The sequence below is a fragment of the Phaenicophaeus curvirostris genome, unplaced genomic scaffold (genome assembly GCF_032191515.1).
Source record: "Phaenicophaeus curvirostris isolate KB17595 unplaced genomic scaffold, BPBGC_Pcur_1.0 scaffold_122, whole genome shotgun sequence".
Taxonomy (NCBI): domain Eukaryota; kingdom Metazoa; phylum Chordata; class Aves; order Cuculiformes; family Cuculidae; genus Phaenicophaeus; species Phaenicophaeus curvirostris.
In genome coordinates, this window is record NW_027206743.1 from 200,543 (window position 1) to 215,082 (window position 14,540).

A 14,540-nucleotide genomic window follows, 5' to 3' on the forward strand; every position below is an offset into this window, starting at 1 on the left:
TGATGCCTCCAACCCCTCCTTGATGCCCCCAACCCCTCCTTGATGCCTCCAATTCATCCCACATCCCCTCCATGATGTTCTCAACCCCTCCTTGATGCCCCCAACCCTTCCTTGATGCCTCCAACTCATCCCACGTCCCCTTTTTTAAGCCTCCAACCCATACTCGATGCCTCCAAACCCTCTTTGATGCCCCCAACCCCTCCTCGATGCCCCCAACCCCTCCTTGAAGCCCCCAAACCCTCCTTGATACCCCCAAACCCTCTTTGAAGCCCCCAACCCACCCCACGTCCCCTCTTTGATGCCTCCAACCCCTCCTTGATGCCTCCAACTCATCCCACGTCCCCTTTTGTAAGCCTCCAACCCATATTTGATGCCCCCAACCCCTCTTTGATGCCTCCAACTCATCCCACATCCCCTCCTTGATGCCCCCAACCCCTCCTTGATGCCTCCAACTCATCCTACGTCCCCTCCTTGATGCCCCCAAACCATATTTGATGCCTCCAACCCACTCCATGTCCCCTTTTTGATGCCCTCAACCCCTCCTTGATGCCCCCAACCCCTCCATGATGCCCCCAAACCCTCTTTGATGCCTCCAACTCATCCACGTCCCCTCCATGATGCCCCCAACCACTCTATGATGCCCCCAACCCACCCCATGTCCCCTTTTTGAAGCCTCCAACCCCTTTTTGATGCCTCCAACCCCTCTGTGATGCCCCCAACCCAAATTTGATGCCCCCAACCCACCTCACGTCCTCTTTTTGATGCCCCCAACCCCTTTTTGAAGCCTCCAACCCCTCCTTGATGCCCCCAACACCTCTTTGATGCCTCCAACCCATCCCACGTCTCCTTTCTGAAGCCACCAACCCCTCCTTGATGCCTCCAACCCATATTTGATGCCCCCAACCCATATTTGATGCCTCCAACTCATCCTACATCCCCTCCTTGATGCCCCTAACCCCTCCGTGATGCCCCCAACCCAAATTTGATGCCCCAACCCACCTCATATCCCCTTTTTGAAGCCTCCAACCCATTTTTGATGCCTCCAACCCCTCCTTGATGCCCCCAAACCCTCTTTGATGCCTCCAACCCACCCCACATCCTGTTTTTGAGCCCCCAACTCATATTTGATGCCTCCAACCCCTCCTTGATGCCTCCAACTCATCCCACGTCCCCTCCATGATGTTCTCAACCCCTCCTTGATGCCCCCAAACAGTATTTGATGCCTCCAACCCACCCCACGTCCCCTTTTTGAAGCCTCCAACCCATATTTGATGCCCCCAACCCCTCTTTGATGCCCCCAACCCCTCCTTGATGCCCCTAACCCATATTTGATGCCTCCAACTCCTCCTTGATGCCTCCAACCCACCCCACGTCCCCTTTTTGAAGCCTCCAACCCCTCTTTGATGCCCCCAACCCATATTTGACGCCCCCAACCCCTCCTTGATGCCCCCAAACCCAACCCAAGTCCCCTTTTTGAAGCCCCCAACCCCTCCTTGATGCCTCCAACTCCTCCTTGATGCCCCCAACCCACCTCACGTCCCCTTTTTGAAGCCTCCAACCCCTCCTTGATGCCCCCAACCCACCCCATGTCCCCTTTTTGAAGCCTCCAACCCCCCTTTGATGCCTCCAACCCACCCCACGTCCCCTTTTTGAAGCCTCCAACCCCTCTTTGATACCTCCAACCCCTCTTTGATGCCTCCAACCCCTCTTTGATGCCTCCAACCCCTCCTTGATGCCCCCAACCCATATTTGATGCCTCCAACCCACCCCAGGTCCCCTTTTTGATGCCTCCAGCCCCTCCTCGAGGCCCCCAACCCCTCCTGTGACCCCCCCTCTCCCCTCCTGGGGTTACCTGCGGGTGCTGTGGGTGCCGGGCCGGGGTCCCCGGGTCCCTCTGGGCCCCGTCTGCCTCTGAGGCGAAAAGCGAAGCTTTTGGTTAAAGTGTCACCGGGATTAGAGACCGGAGGGGGGGGGGGGAGGGGGGGGGGGAGGGGGGGGGGAGGGGGTGGATTCCAGCGCCGCGGGGGCCACGACGTCCTGAGGTCACCCCCCCCCACCCCCCCCCTCTGACCCCACAGGGGCCTATAGAGCCCCCCCGACCCCTATAGAACCCCCAGGGGCACCTATAGAGCTCCTAGGGACCCCCCCCCCGACCCCTATAGGAACCCTAGAGAGCCCTAGAGAACCCCCCCCGACCCCTATAGGAACCCTAGAGAGCCATAGAGAACCCCCCCCGACCCCTATAGAATCCCCAGGGGCACCTATAGAACTCCTAGGGACCCCCCCCGACCCCTATAGGAACCCTAGAGAACCCCCCCCCGACCCCTATAGAAATCCTAGAGAACCCCCCCGACCCCTATAGAAAACCTAGAGAGCCCTAGAGAACCCCTAGGGACCTCCCCGACCCCTATAGAAATCCTAGAGAGCCCTAGAAAACCCCCCCGACCCCTATAGGAACCCTAGAGAGCCCTATAGAACCCCTAGGGACCCCCCCGACCCCTATAGGAACCCTAGAGAGCCCTAGAGAACCCCCCCCGACCCCTATAGAAACCCTAGAGAGCCCTAGAGAACCCCCCCCGACCCCTATAGAATCCCCAGGGGCACCTATAGAACTCCTAGGGACCCCCCCCGACCCCTATAGGAACCCTAGAGAGCCCTAGAGAACCCCCCCCGACCCCTATAGGAACCCTAGAGAACCCCCCCCCGACCCCTATAGAAATCCTAGAGAACCCCCCCGACCCCTATAGAAAACCTAGAGAGCCCTAGAGAACCCCTAGGGACCTCCCCAACCCCTATAGAAATCCTAGAGAGCCCTAGAAAACCCCCCCCGACCCCTATAGGAACCCTAGAGAGCCCTATAGAACCCCTAGGGACCCCCCCCGACCCCTATAGAAACCCTAGAGAGCCCTAGAGAACCCCTAGAGATCCCCTCAACCCTATAGAGCCCCCCCCGAGTCCCCTATAGAACTCCTAGAGAACCCCAACCCCTATAGAAACCCTAGAGAACCCCTAGGGACCCCCCACGACCCCTATATAAATCCTAGAGAGCCTTAGAGAACCCCTAGAGCCCCCGTGACCCCTATAGAAACCCTAGAGACCCCTATAGAACCCCTAGAGACCCCCCCGACCCTATAGAGCCCCCACCCCCTAGTGCCCCACAGACCACCCCGGGTTGACCCTATGCAGCCCCTCTAGATCCTTTATGGACTCCTATAGATCCTTACAAACCCCTCCCAGGGCACCTATAGATCCCTGCACCCCACAGGAGCCTCTCTAAGCCCCTAGAACCCCCCTATAGGCCCTTCTAATCACCTCTACGAGCCCCTATATATGCTTTATGGACTCCTATAGGTCTTTATAACCCCTTCCCAGGGCACCTATAGATCCCTTCACCCCACAGGAGCTCCTATAGGTCCCTCTGACCACCTCTACAAGCCCCTGTAGATCCTTTACGGACTCCTATAGCTCCTTATAAACCTCTCCCAGGGCACCTATAGATCCCTGCACCCCACAGGAGCCCCTATAAGCCCCACAGGAGCTCCTATAGGTCCCTCTGACCACCTCTACGAGCCTCTATAGATCCTTTATGTACTCCTATAGGTCCTTATAACCCCCTCCCAGGGCACCTAAAGATCCCTAGACCCCACAGGAGCCCCTAGAACCCCCCTATAGGTCCCTCTAACCACCTCTACAAGCCCCTAGAGGCCCCTATAGATCCTTTACGGACTCCTATAGGTCCCTATAAACACCTCCCAGGCCACGTATAGATCCCTAGACCCTACGGGATCTTCTATAGGTCCCCTATAGATCCTATGGGCCTCTCATAGGTTCCTATAGACTTCTAGGGGCCTCCTATATGTCCCTATAGGCCTCTGCTGCCCCCTAGCGGCCACAAGGGGAACTGCAGGGGGTTACTGGTTGGGGGGGTTACTGGTTTTTGAAGGGGGGGTTACTGGTTTGGGGGGGGGGGGTTACTGGTTTGGGGGGGGTTACTGGTTTAGGGGTTCATTGAGGTTTTTGGGGTTCATTGAGGTTCAAATTGGGGGTTCCCAGTTCAAACTGGGGGGGGTCCCAGTGCTCCCAGATCAAATTGGAGGGGTCCGTGTTCAAATTGGGGGGGGTCCCAGTTCAAACTGGGGGGTTCCCAGTGCTCCCAGTTCAAATTAGGGGGGTTCCCAGTGCTCCCAGTTCAAATTGGGGGGATCCCAGTGCTCCCAGTTCAAATTAGGGGGGTTCCCAGTGCTCCCAATTCAAATTGGGGGGGGTCCCTGTTCCAATTTGGGGGGGTCCCAGTTCAAACTGGGGGGGTCCCAGTGCTCCCAGATCAAATTAGGGGGGTTCCCAGTGCTCCCAGTTCAAACTGGGGGGGGTCCCAGTTCAAATTGGGGGGGTCTGTGTTCAAATTGGGGGGGTCCCAGTTCAAACTGGGGGGGGTCCCAGTGCTCCCAGTTCAAACGGGGGGGGCTCCCAGTTCAAATAAGTTGAAATCCAGCAGAAACGAGCCAAAACCAAAAAATATTTTAATTGGGGGGGGGGTCGTTAGGAGTCGTAGTCGTCGTCTTCCTCCTCTTCCTCGCGGGGGGGGGGCGGGGGGAGCCCCCCCAAAACTGGGGGGGGAGGGGCCAGAGGCGCAAAGGGGACCCCGGGGCTGTGGGAGAGAAAAAAAAGGGGGGGGGGTGTTAAAAATGGGGTCCCAGGAGGCCCCCCAGCCCCAAAAAAGGGGTTCAAAGAGCCCCCCCAGCGCAAAAAGGGGTTCAAAGAGCCCCCCCAGCACGAAAAAGGGGTTCAAAGAGCCCCCACAGCACGAAAAAGGGGTTCAAAGTAGCCCCCCAGCTCAAAAAAGGGGTTCAGAGACCCCTCAGACCCAAAAAAGGGGTTCAAAGAGCCCCCCCAGCCCAAAAAAGGGGTTCAAAGAGCCTCCCCAGCACGAAAAAGGGGTTCAAAGAGCCCCCCCAGCCCAAAAAAGGGGTTCAAAGAGACCCCTCAGACCCAAAAAAGGGGTTCAAAGAGCCCCCCCAGCCCAAAAAAGGGGTTCAGAGACCCCTCAGACCCAAAAAAGGGGTTCAAAGAGCCCCCCCAGCCCAAAAAAGGGGTTCAAAGAGCCCCCCCAGCATGAAAAAGGGGTTCAAAGAGCCCCCCCAGCACGAAAAAGGGGTTCAAAGTAGCCCCCCAGCTCAAAAAAGGGGTTCAGAGACCCCTCAGACCCAAAAAAGGGGTTCAAAGAGCCCCCCCAGTCCAAAAAAGGGGTTCAAAGAGCCCCCCCAGCATGAAAAAGGGGTTCAAAGAGCCCCCCCAGCACGAAAAAGGGGTTCAAAGTAGCCCCCCAGCTCAAAAAAGGGGTTCAGAGACCCCTCAGACCCAAAAAAGGGGTTCAAAGAGCCCCCCCAGCCCAAAAAAGGGGTTCAAAGAGCCCCCCCAGCACGAAAAAGGGGTTCAAAGAGCCCCCCCAGCCCAAAAAAGGGGTTCAAAGAGACCCCTCAGACCCAAAAAAGGGGTTCAAAGAGCCCCCCCAGCCCAAAAAAGGGGTTCAAAGTAGCCCCCCAGCACGAAAAAGGGGTTCAAAGAGCCCCCTCAGACCCAAAAAAGGGGTTCAAAGAGCCCCCCCAGCCCAAAAAAGGGGTTCAAAGAGACCCCTCAGACCCAAAAAAGGGGTTCAAAGAGCCCCCCCAGTCCAAAAAAGGGGTTCAAAGAGCCCCCCCAGCCCGATAAAGGGGTTCAAAGTAGCCCCCCCAGTACGAAAAAGGGGTTCAAAGAGCCCCCCCAGCCCAAAAAGGGGGTTCAAAGTAGCCCCCCCACCCCAAAAAAGGGGTTCAAAGAGCCCCCTCAGCCCAAAAAAAAGGGGTTCGAAGAGCCCCCCCAGCCCAAAAATGGGGTTCAACCCCCCCCGCACCCCAAAAAACTAGAAGGGGGGTTACCTGGAGAAGTTGAGGGGGGGTCGCGGGGGGGGGGGCTGCACCCCCTCTTCTTCCCCTTCGCTCTCACTGTCCTCAGATTCTTCCTGGGGTGGGGAGGGGAAAGGATTTTAGGGGACCCCCCCCACCCCAAAACCTCAGGGACCCCCCAAATCCATGACACCCCCCCCCAAAACACCAGGGACCCCCCCAAATCCAGCCCCCCCCCAATCCCCTATAGGGGACCTAGAGGTTTAGGGGGGACCTAGAGCTTTAGGGCCCCCCCCCCACCTCCACAACCCCCCCCCCCCAAAATTATAGGGGGCCTCCCACTTCCTGCCCCCACCCCAAAACCACCAGGGACCCCCCCAAACCCCAGGGACCCCCCCAAATTCCTGGGGTCCCCCCCAAACTCACCTCCTGCTCCGAGTCGGTCCCCGACTGTTTGGGGTCTTTGCCCTTGGCTCCCGGCCCCCCATTTTTCCTCCCGGCCCCCGGGCGGCGCCCCCTAAAACAAAGAGCCCCCCAAAACCACCCCCGTTACCCACAAAAGGCTTTGGGGGACCCCCCTGAACCCCAAAATTGCCCCCCCCGAACCCCCAAAAACTCCTGGAGGAGGCAGGAATCCAGGGTCACCCCCCCTCCTGCATCCCTGAAGCATCCAAGGATTCGGGGGGGGCAGCAGGGTTTGGGGGGGACCTAGAGGTTTGCGGGGGGCCCACCCCAAAATTCAACCCTCTGAACCCCTAAATTACCCCCCTGAACCCCAAAATTGCCCCCCTGAACCCCCAAAATCCTTGAAAACCCAGGGATCAGGGTCACCCCCCTCGTGCATCCTTGTGGTACCCAAGATGCGAACCCCAGGATTTGGGGGGACCCCAAGAGGTGGAGGGGAAACTCAGGGGTTTGGGGGGGCCCCCACCCCAAAATTCAACCTTCTGAACCCCTAAATTACCCCCCTGAACCCCAAAATTGCCCCCCCGAACCCCCAAAAACTCCTGGAGGAGGCAGGAATCCAGGGTCACCCCCCCTCCTGCATCCCTGAAGCATCCAAGGATTCGGGGGGGGCAGCAGGGTTTGGGGGGGACCTAGAGGTTTGCGGGGGGCCCACCCCAAAATTCAACCCTCTGAACCCCTAAATTACCCCCCTGAACCCCAAAATTGCCCCCCTGAACCCCCAAAACCCTTGAAAATCCAGGGATCTGGGATCATCCCCCCCTGCACCCTTGCGGCATCATCAGGACCCCAAAGATTTTGGGGGGGGGGGGCAAGATTTGGGGGGGGACTCAGGGGTTTGGGGGGCCCCAAAATTTTGGGGGGGACCCCGAGGGATCCAGGAGGGCCCCTCAATGCAGGGGGGACCCCATTATTTAGGGGGGACCCCAGGATTTGAGAACAAGAGCCCCCCAAGATTGGAGAAGCAAATAAAAGATTTGGGAGGGGATGAAGGGTTTGGGAGGGGGGACCCCAAGATTTAAAGTGGGGACCCCAAAATTTAAAGGTGGGGACGCCAAGATTGAAGGGGCGGGACCCCAAAATTGAAAGGAGACCCCAAAATTAAGGGGGGGACCCCAAGATTGAGCAAGACTAGAGCATTCGGAGCAGGGAACGAAGGTTTGTGAGGAGAAAACGAAGGATTTCGGGGGGGATCCAGGGATTCGGGGGGGGGGGATCCCAGGATCTGGGGGGGACCCAGAGGGGTCCCCCAAGATTTTTGGGGTCCCCCAAGGCACCTTCGGGGTCCCCTGTCGCCCTCGCCGTGGGCTTCGTCGCCGTCTCCTTGCATGTCGGGGACGGTGGCCACCAGGTCCTTGAGGAAATCAAACTGCTGCTCCAGCTCGATGCACTGTTTCCTGGGGGGGGGGAGGCGTTTGGGGGACCCCCCTGCACCCCAAAAAGGGGGTTGGGGGACCCCCCCGCACCCCAAAATGGGAGACGAGGGGCTGGGAGACCCCCCGCACCCCAAAAAGGGGAGGAAAAGGAGCTAAATCCACTTCAAAACGAGACTCAGAGGTTGAGGGACCCCCCTGCACCTCGAAAAGGAGATTTGGGGACCCCCCTGCACCCCAAAAAGGAGACCTGGGGACCCCAAAAAGGGGATCTGGGGACCCCCCCGCACCCCAAAATGGGAGACGAGGGGCTGGGGGACCCCCTGCACCCCAAAAAGGGGAGAAAAAGGAGCTAAATCCACTCCAAAATGGGACTCGGAGGTTGAGGGATTGGAAAAAGGGGGTCCCTGCACCCCAAAAAGGAGACCTGGGGACCCCCCCTGCACCCCAAAATGGAGACCTGGGGACCCTTCTGCACCCCCAAAATAGGAAACAAGGCTCTGGGGGACCCCAAAAAGAGGATTGAGGCAACCAAGGGCCCCTCGTCCCCTCTAGAAAAGAGACTCGGGGGCCCCTTTCTCACCCTCAAAGGGGACCCAGATTTTTTGGGGGGGCTCAGGAGTTTTGGGGAACCCCCTGCACCCCAAAAAGGGGATCTGGGGAACCCCCCTGCACCCCCAAAATACAAAACAAGGCTCTGGGGGACCCCGAAAAGAGGACTGAGGCGACCAAGGGCCCCTCGTCCCCTCTAGAAAAGAGACTTGGGGGCCCCTTTCTCACCCTCAAAGGGGACCCAGATTTTTTGGGGGGGGCTCAGGAGTTTTGGGGGACCCTCCTGCACCCCAAAAAGGAGACGTAGGGACCCTTCTGCACCCCCAAAATAGGAAACAAGGCTCTGGGGGACCCCAAAAAGAGGATTGAGGCAACCAAGGGCCCCTCGTCCCCTCTAGAAAAGAGACTCGGGGGCCCCTTTCTCACCCTCAGAGGGGACTCAGATTTTTTTTGGGGGGGCCCAGGAGTTTTGGGGGACCCCCCGCACCCCCAAAATAGGAAACAAGGCTCTGGGGGACCCCGAAAAGAGGATTGAGGCGACCAAGGGGCCCTCGTCCCCTCTAGGAAAGAGACTCGGGGGCCCCTTTCTCACCCTTAAAGGGGACCCAGATTTTTTGGGGGGGCTCAGGAGTTTTGGGGGACCCCCCGCACCCCAAAAAGGGGATGTTGGGGTGTCACTTACAGGTGGGAGGTGGTCATGGTCTTGGCGTTGCGGGACTGGGTGACGTGACAGGCTTTGCGGAGCAGGGACTCCAGAAAAAGCTCCAGGGCTCGGGCTGAGGCGCTAAGGACCCCAACGAGCCCCAAATTTGGGGGTCCCCCCCCGTACCCCCATTTTTGGGGGGACCCAGGGGGTCGGGGCACCCCGATTTCTCCCCTCCCACCCCAATAAATGGGAGCCAGGGGGAGCTGGGAGGTCAAGGAACCTCGAATCCTCGTCTGGGAGGGATGGGGGGGACCCCAGGGATTTTTGGGGGGGACCCCTGGGATTTGGGGGGGGACCCTGAGGGATTGGGGAGGACCCCAAGGATTTGGGGGGGACCCCACGGACTTGGAAGGACCCAGAGTTTCAGGGGGGACTCCAGGATTTTGGGGGGGACCCCAGGGATTTGGGGGGGACCCTGAGGGATTGGGGGGGACCCCAAGGATTTGGGGGGGGATCCTGAGCTTCAGGGGAGACCCCAGGGATTTGGGGGGGACCCCAGGGATTTGGGGAGACCCTGAGGGATTGGAGGGGACCTCAAGGATTTGGGGGGGACCCCAGGGATTTGGGGAGACCCTGAGGGATTGGAGGGGACCCCAAGGATTTGGGGGGGACTCCAGGGACTTGGAAGGACCCAGAGTTTCAGGGGAGACCCCATGATTTTGGGGGGGACCCCAGGGATTTGGGGGGGGACCCTGAGGGATTGGAGGGGACCCTGAGCTTCAGGGGGACCCCAGGGACTTGGAGGGGCCCAGAATTTCAGAGGGGACCCCAGGATTTTGGGGGGGACCCCAAGGATTTAGGGGAGACCCTGAGGGATTGGGGGGGACCCCTGGGATTTGGGGGGGACCTAGAACTTCAGGGGGAACCCAAAGATTTTGGGGGGGACCCCAAGGATTTGGGGGGGACCCTGAGCTTCAAGGGGATCCTAGGATTCTGGGGGGGGACCCTGGGATTTTGGGGTGCCTGAGGGATTTGGGGGGGACCTAGAACTTCAGGGGGGACCCCAAGGATTTGGAGGGGACCCCAGGGACTTGGAGGGGCCCAGAATTTCAGGGGGGACCCCAAGATTTGGGGGGGGACCCCAAGGATTTGGGGGGGACCCTGAGGTTCAAGGGGGCCCTGAGAGATTTGGGGGGGACCCCTGGGATTTGGGGGGGACCCTGAGGTTCAGGGGGGACCCCAGGATTTTGGGGGGGACCCCAAGGATTTGGGGGGCCCCCCGTGTGTGTGGGATACAGATGATGACGGGGACGGCGGCCGCCACCTTCCCGATCTCCTCGTCCGTCTGCATGATCTTCTTGATCCGAGCCTGGGGGACACCCCAAAACCTCAGCCCCCCCGAACTGGGGCTACTGGGGCAACTGGGAGGGACTGGGAAGGGAGGAGAGAGGACTGGGAGGGACTGGGAGGGGAGGAGAGAGGACTGGGAGGGACTGGGAGGCACTGGGAGGGACTGGGAGGGACTGGGAGGGACTGGGAGGGGACTGGGAGGGGACTTGAGGGACTGAGGGACACTTGGATGGGGTTAGATGGGACTGGGAGGGACTGGGAGGGGACTGGGAGGGGACTGGGAGGCACTGGGAAGGGACTGAGGGACACTTGGAGGGGATTAGATGGAACTGGGAGGGGACTGGGAGGCACTGGGAGGGAACTGGGAGGGGACTAGATGGAACTGGGAGGGACTGGGAGGCACTGGGAGGGTACTGGGAGGGGACTAGATGGAACTGGGAGGGACTGGGAGGCACTGGGAGGGTACTGGGAGGAGATTTGAGGGACTGAGGGACATTTGGATGGGATTAGATGGGACTGGGAGGGACTGGGAGGGGAGGAGAGAGGACTGGGAGGGACTGGGAGGGACTGGGAGGCACTGGGAGGGGACTGGGAGGAGACTTGAGGGACTGAGGGACACTTGGATGGGATTAGATGGGACTGGGAGGGACTGGGAGGGGACTGGGAGGGGACTGGGAGGGGACTGGGAGGCACTGGGAAGGGACTGAGGGACACTTGGAGGGGATTAGATGGAACTGGGAGGGGACTGGGAGGCACTGGGAGGGAACTGGGAGGGGACTAGATGGAACTGGGAGGGACTGGGAGGCACTGGGAGGGAACTGGGAGGAGATTTGCGGGACTGAGGGACATTTGGATGGGATTAGATGGGACTGGGAGGGACTGGGAGGGACTGGGAGGGGACTGGGAGGAGATTTGAGGGACTGAGGGACATTTGGATGGGATTAGATGGGACTGGGAGGGACTGGGAGGCACTGGGAGGGAACTGGGAGGAGATTTGAGGGACTGAGGGACACTTGGATGGGGTTAGATGGGACTGGGAGGGACTGGGAGGGGACTGGGAGGCACTGGGAAGGGACTGGGGGACACTTGGATGGGATTAGATGGGACTGGGAGGGACTGGGAGGGGACTGGGGGACACTGGGATGGGATTAGGGAGGACTGGGAGAGGATTAGATGGAACTGGGAGGGACTGGGAGGCACTGGGAGGGAACCGGGAGGGGATTAGATGGAACTGGGAGGCACTGGGAAGGGACTGGGAAGGGACTGGGGGACACTTGGATGGGATTAGATGGAACTGGGAGGCACTGGGAAGGGACTGGGAAGGGACTGGGGGACACTTGGATGGGATTAGATGGGACTGGGAGGGACTGGGAAAGGACTGGGGGATACTGGGAGGCACTGGTCCCCCGGTCCTTTCCAGGACCCTGCCAGTCCCCTCCCAGTGCCTCCCAATCCCCTCCAGTGCCATCCCAGTGCCCTTCAGTGCTTCCCAGTGCCTCCCAGTCCCCTCCAGTCCCCTCCCACTGCCTCCCAGTCCCTGCCAATCCCCTCCCAGTGCCTCCCAGTCCCCTCCAGTCCCACCCCACTGCCTCCCAGTCCCCTCCAGTCCCACCCAAGTGCCCCTCAGTGCTTCCCAGTGCCTCCCAGTCCCTGCCTATCTCCTCCCAGTGCCTCCCAGTCCCCTCCAATCCCCTCCCAGTGCTCCCCAGTGCCTCCCAGTCCCCACCAATCCCCTCCCAGTGCTTCCCAGTGCCTCCCAGTCCCTGCCTATCTCCTCCCAGTGCCTCCCAGTCCCTGCCTATCTCCTCCCAGTGCCTCCCAGTCCCCTCCAATCCCCTCCCAGTGCCCCTCAGTGTCTCCCAGTCCCCTCCAATCCCCTCCCAGTCCCCTCCCAGTCCCCTCCAGTCCCCTCCCAGTGCCTCCCCCCCCCTCACCGGAGGGAACCTCGCGTTGTATTTTTTCTTCTTGCTCGGCATCTCCCCGGTTCGCTCCGCCGGGCCCCGCCACTTCCGGGATGAAGCCCCGCCCCTTCCGGCAAACGCCGTTCCCGCCCCCGCTTGCTTCCCGCCTCCCACCAAGCCCCGCCCCCTCCTCGTCTGATTGGTCGACACCCCCTCAAGCCACGCCCCTTCGCATGATTGGCACCTCCCAGCAAGCCACGCCCCCTCAACCAACCGTTTCCTCCTTAAGCCACGCCCCCTCGCCACAGACGCCCCTCTGATTGGTCCCGCCTCCCCTCAAGCCCCGCCCCCTCCGATATGACCACGCCCCCTTCCTGTCAATCAACCGCTGGATCGTTTATTAAGGGGGGGGGGAGGGGCCGCCCCCCCTAAGGCACTTGGAGAAAAGGGGTGGGGGGGGGGACACACACTCCCAGTGACCCCCAGTAGCCTCCCAGTTGCTCCCAGTAAAACCCAACACCCCCCCCTCAGCTCCCGGCGAGGCCCAGTTGCCTCCCAGTAGCTCCCAGTGGCTTCCCAGTTGCCCCCAGTGCCCTCTAGAAGCCTCCCAGTAGCCCCCAAAGGCTTCCCAGTAGCCCCCAGTCCCTCCCAGTAGCCCCCACAGGCTTCCCAGTAGCCCCCAGTGACCCCGAAAAGCCTCCCAGTAGGCCCTGAAAGCTTCCCAGTAGCTCCCAGTATCCCCTAAAAGCCTCCCAGAGCCTCCCAGTGGCGCCCAGTGACCTCTAAAAGCCTCCCAGTAGCCCCTAAAGTCTTCCCAGTAGCCCCCAGTCCCTCCCAGTAGCCCCTAAGGTCTTCCCAGTAGCCCCCAACGGCTTCCCAGTAGCCCCCAGTCCCTCCCAGTAGCCCCTAAAGGCTTCCCAGTAGCCCCCAGTCCCTCCCAGTAGCCCCTAAAGGCTTCCCAGTAGCCCCCAGTCCCTCCCAGTAGCCCCTAAGGTCTTCCCAGTAGCCCCCAGTCCCTCCCAGTAGCCCCTAAAGGCTTCCCAGTAGCCCCCAGTCCCTCCCAGTAGCCCCTAAAGGCTTCCCAGTAGCCCCCAACGGCTTCCCAGTAGCCCCCAGTCCCTCCCAGTAGCCCCTAAAGGCTTCCCAGTAGCCCCCAGTCCCTCCCAGTAGCCCCTAAGGTCTTCCCAGTAGCCCCCAAAGGCCTCCCAGTAGCCCCCAGTGCCCCCTAAAAGCTTTCCAGTAGCCCCCAAAGGGTTCCCAGTAGCCCCCAGTCCCTCCCAGTAGCCCCTAAGGTCTTCCCAGTAGCCCCCAGTCCCTCCCAGTAGCCCCTAAGGTCTTCCCAGTAGCCCCCAGTCCCTCCCAGTAGCCCCCAAAGGCCTCCCAGTAGCCCCCAGTGCCCCCTAAAAGCTTTCCAGTAGCCCCCAAAGGGTTCCCAGTAGCCCCCAGTCCCTCCCAGTAGCCCCTAAAGTCTTCCCAGTAGCCCCCAGTCCCTCCCAGTGCCCTCTAAAAGCTTCCCAGTAGTCCCTAAACTCTTCCCAGTAGCCCCCAGTCCCTCCCAGTAGCCCCTAAGGTCTTCCCAGTAGCCCCCAGTCCCTCCCAGTAGCCCCTAAAGTCTTCCCAGTAGCCCCCAACGGCTTCCCAGTAGCCCCCAACGGCTTCCCAGTAGCCCCCAGTCCCTCCCAGTAGCCCCTAAAGGCTTCCCAGTAGCCCCCAGTCCCTCCCAGTAGCCCCCTCAAAGCCCCCCAGTAGCCCCCAGTCCCTCCCAGTAGCCCCCAGTCCCTCCCAGTAGCCCCTAAAGTCTTCCCAGTAGCCCCCAACGGCTTCCCAGTAGCCCCCAACGGCTTCCCAGTAGCCCCCAGTCCCTCCCAGTAGCCCCTAAAGGCTTCCCAGTAGCCCCCAGTCCCTCCCAGTAGCCCCTAAGGTCTTCCCAGTAGCCCCCAGTCCCTCCCAGTAGCCCCTAAAGGCTTCCCAGTAGCCCCCAGTCCCTCCCAGTAGCCCCTAAGGTCTTCCCAGTAGCCCCCAACGGCTTCCCAGTAGCCCCCAGTCCCTCCCAGTAGCCCCTAAGGTCTTCCCAGTAGCCCCCAGTCCCTCCCAGTAGCCCCTAAAGGCTTCCCAGTAGCCCCCAGTCCCTCCCAGTAGCCCCTAAGGTCTTCCCAGTAGCCCCCAACGGCTTCCCAGTAGCCCCCAGTCCCTCCCAGTAGCCCCCTCAAAGCCCCCCAGTAGCCCCCAGTCCCCCCCAGTCCCTCCCAGTAGCCCCCAGTCCCCCCCAGTAGCCCCCAGTCCCCCCCAGTCCCCCCCAGTCCCCCCCAGTCCCTCCCAGTAGCCCCCAGTCCCCCCCAGTCCCCCCCAGTCCCCCCCAGTAGCCCCCAGT

At 60.7% G+C, this 14,540-nt stretch overlaps 1 protein-coding gene across 1 annotated transcript; it reads right to left on the reverse strand.

Annotated features, from left to right (window-relative positions):
• Positions 1–4,507: 4,507 nt before the first annotated feature.
• DRAP1 (DR1 associated protein 1) lies at positions 4,508–12,290 on the reverse strand. The gene is made up of 7 exons (XM_069882378.1): positions 12,203–12,290; positions 10,215–10,287; positions 8,955–9,048; positions 7,625–7,744; positions 6,309–6,399; positions 5,916–5,998; positions 4,508–4,648 (listed from the first exon to the last, which is right to left on the reverse strand). Exons 1-7 carry the CDS (start codon positions 12,242–12,244, stop codon positions 4,540–4,542), a joined length of 612 nt encoding a protein of 203 aa, XP_069738479.1. The 5' UTR covers positions 12,245–12,290; the 3' UTR covers positions 4,508–4,539.
• Positions 12,291–14,540: the final 2,250 nt, after the last annotated feature.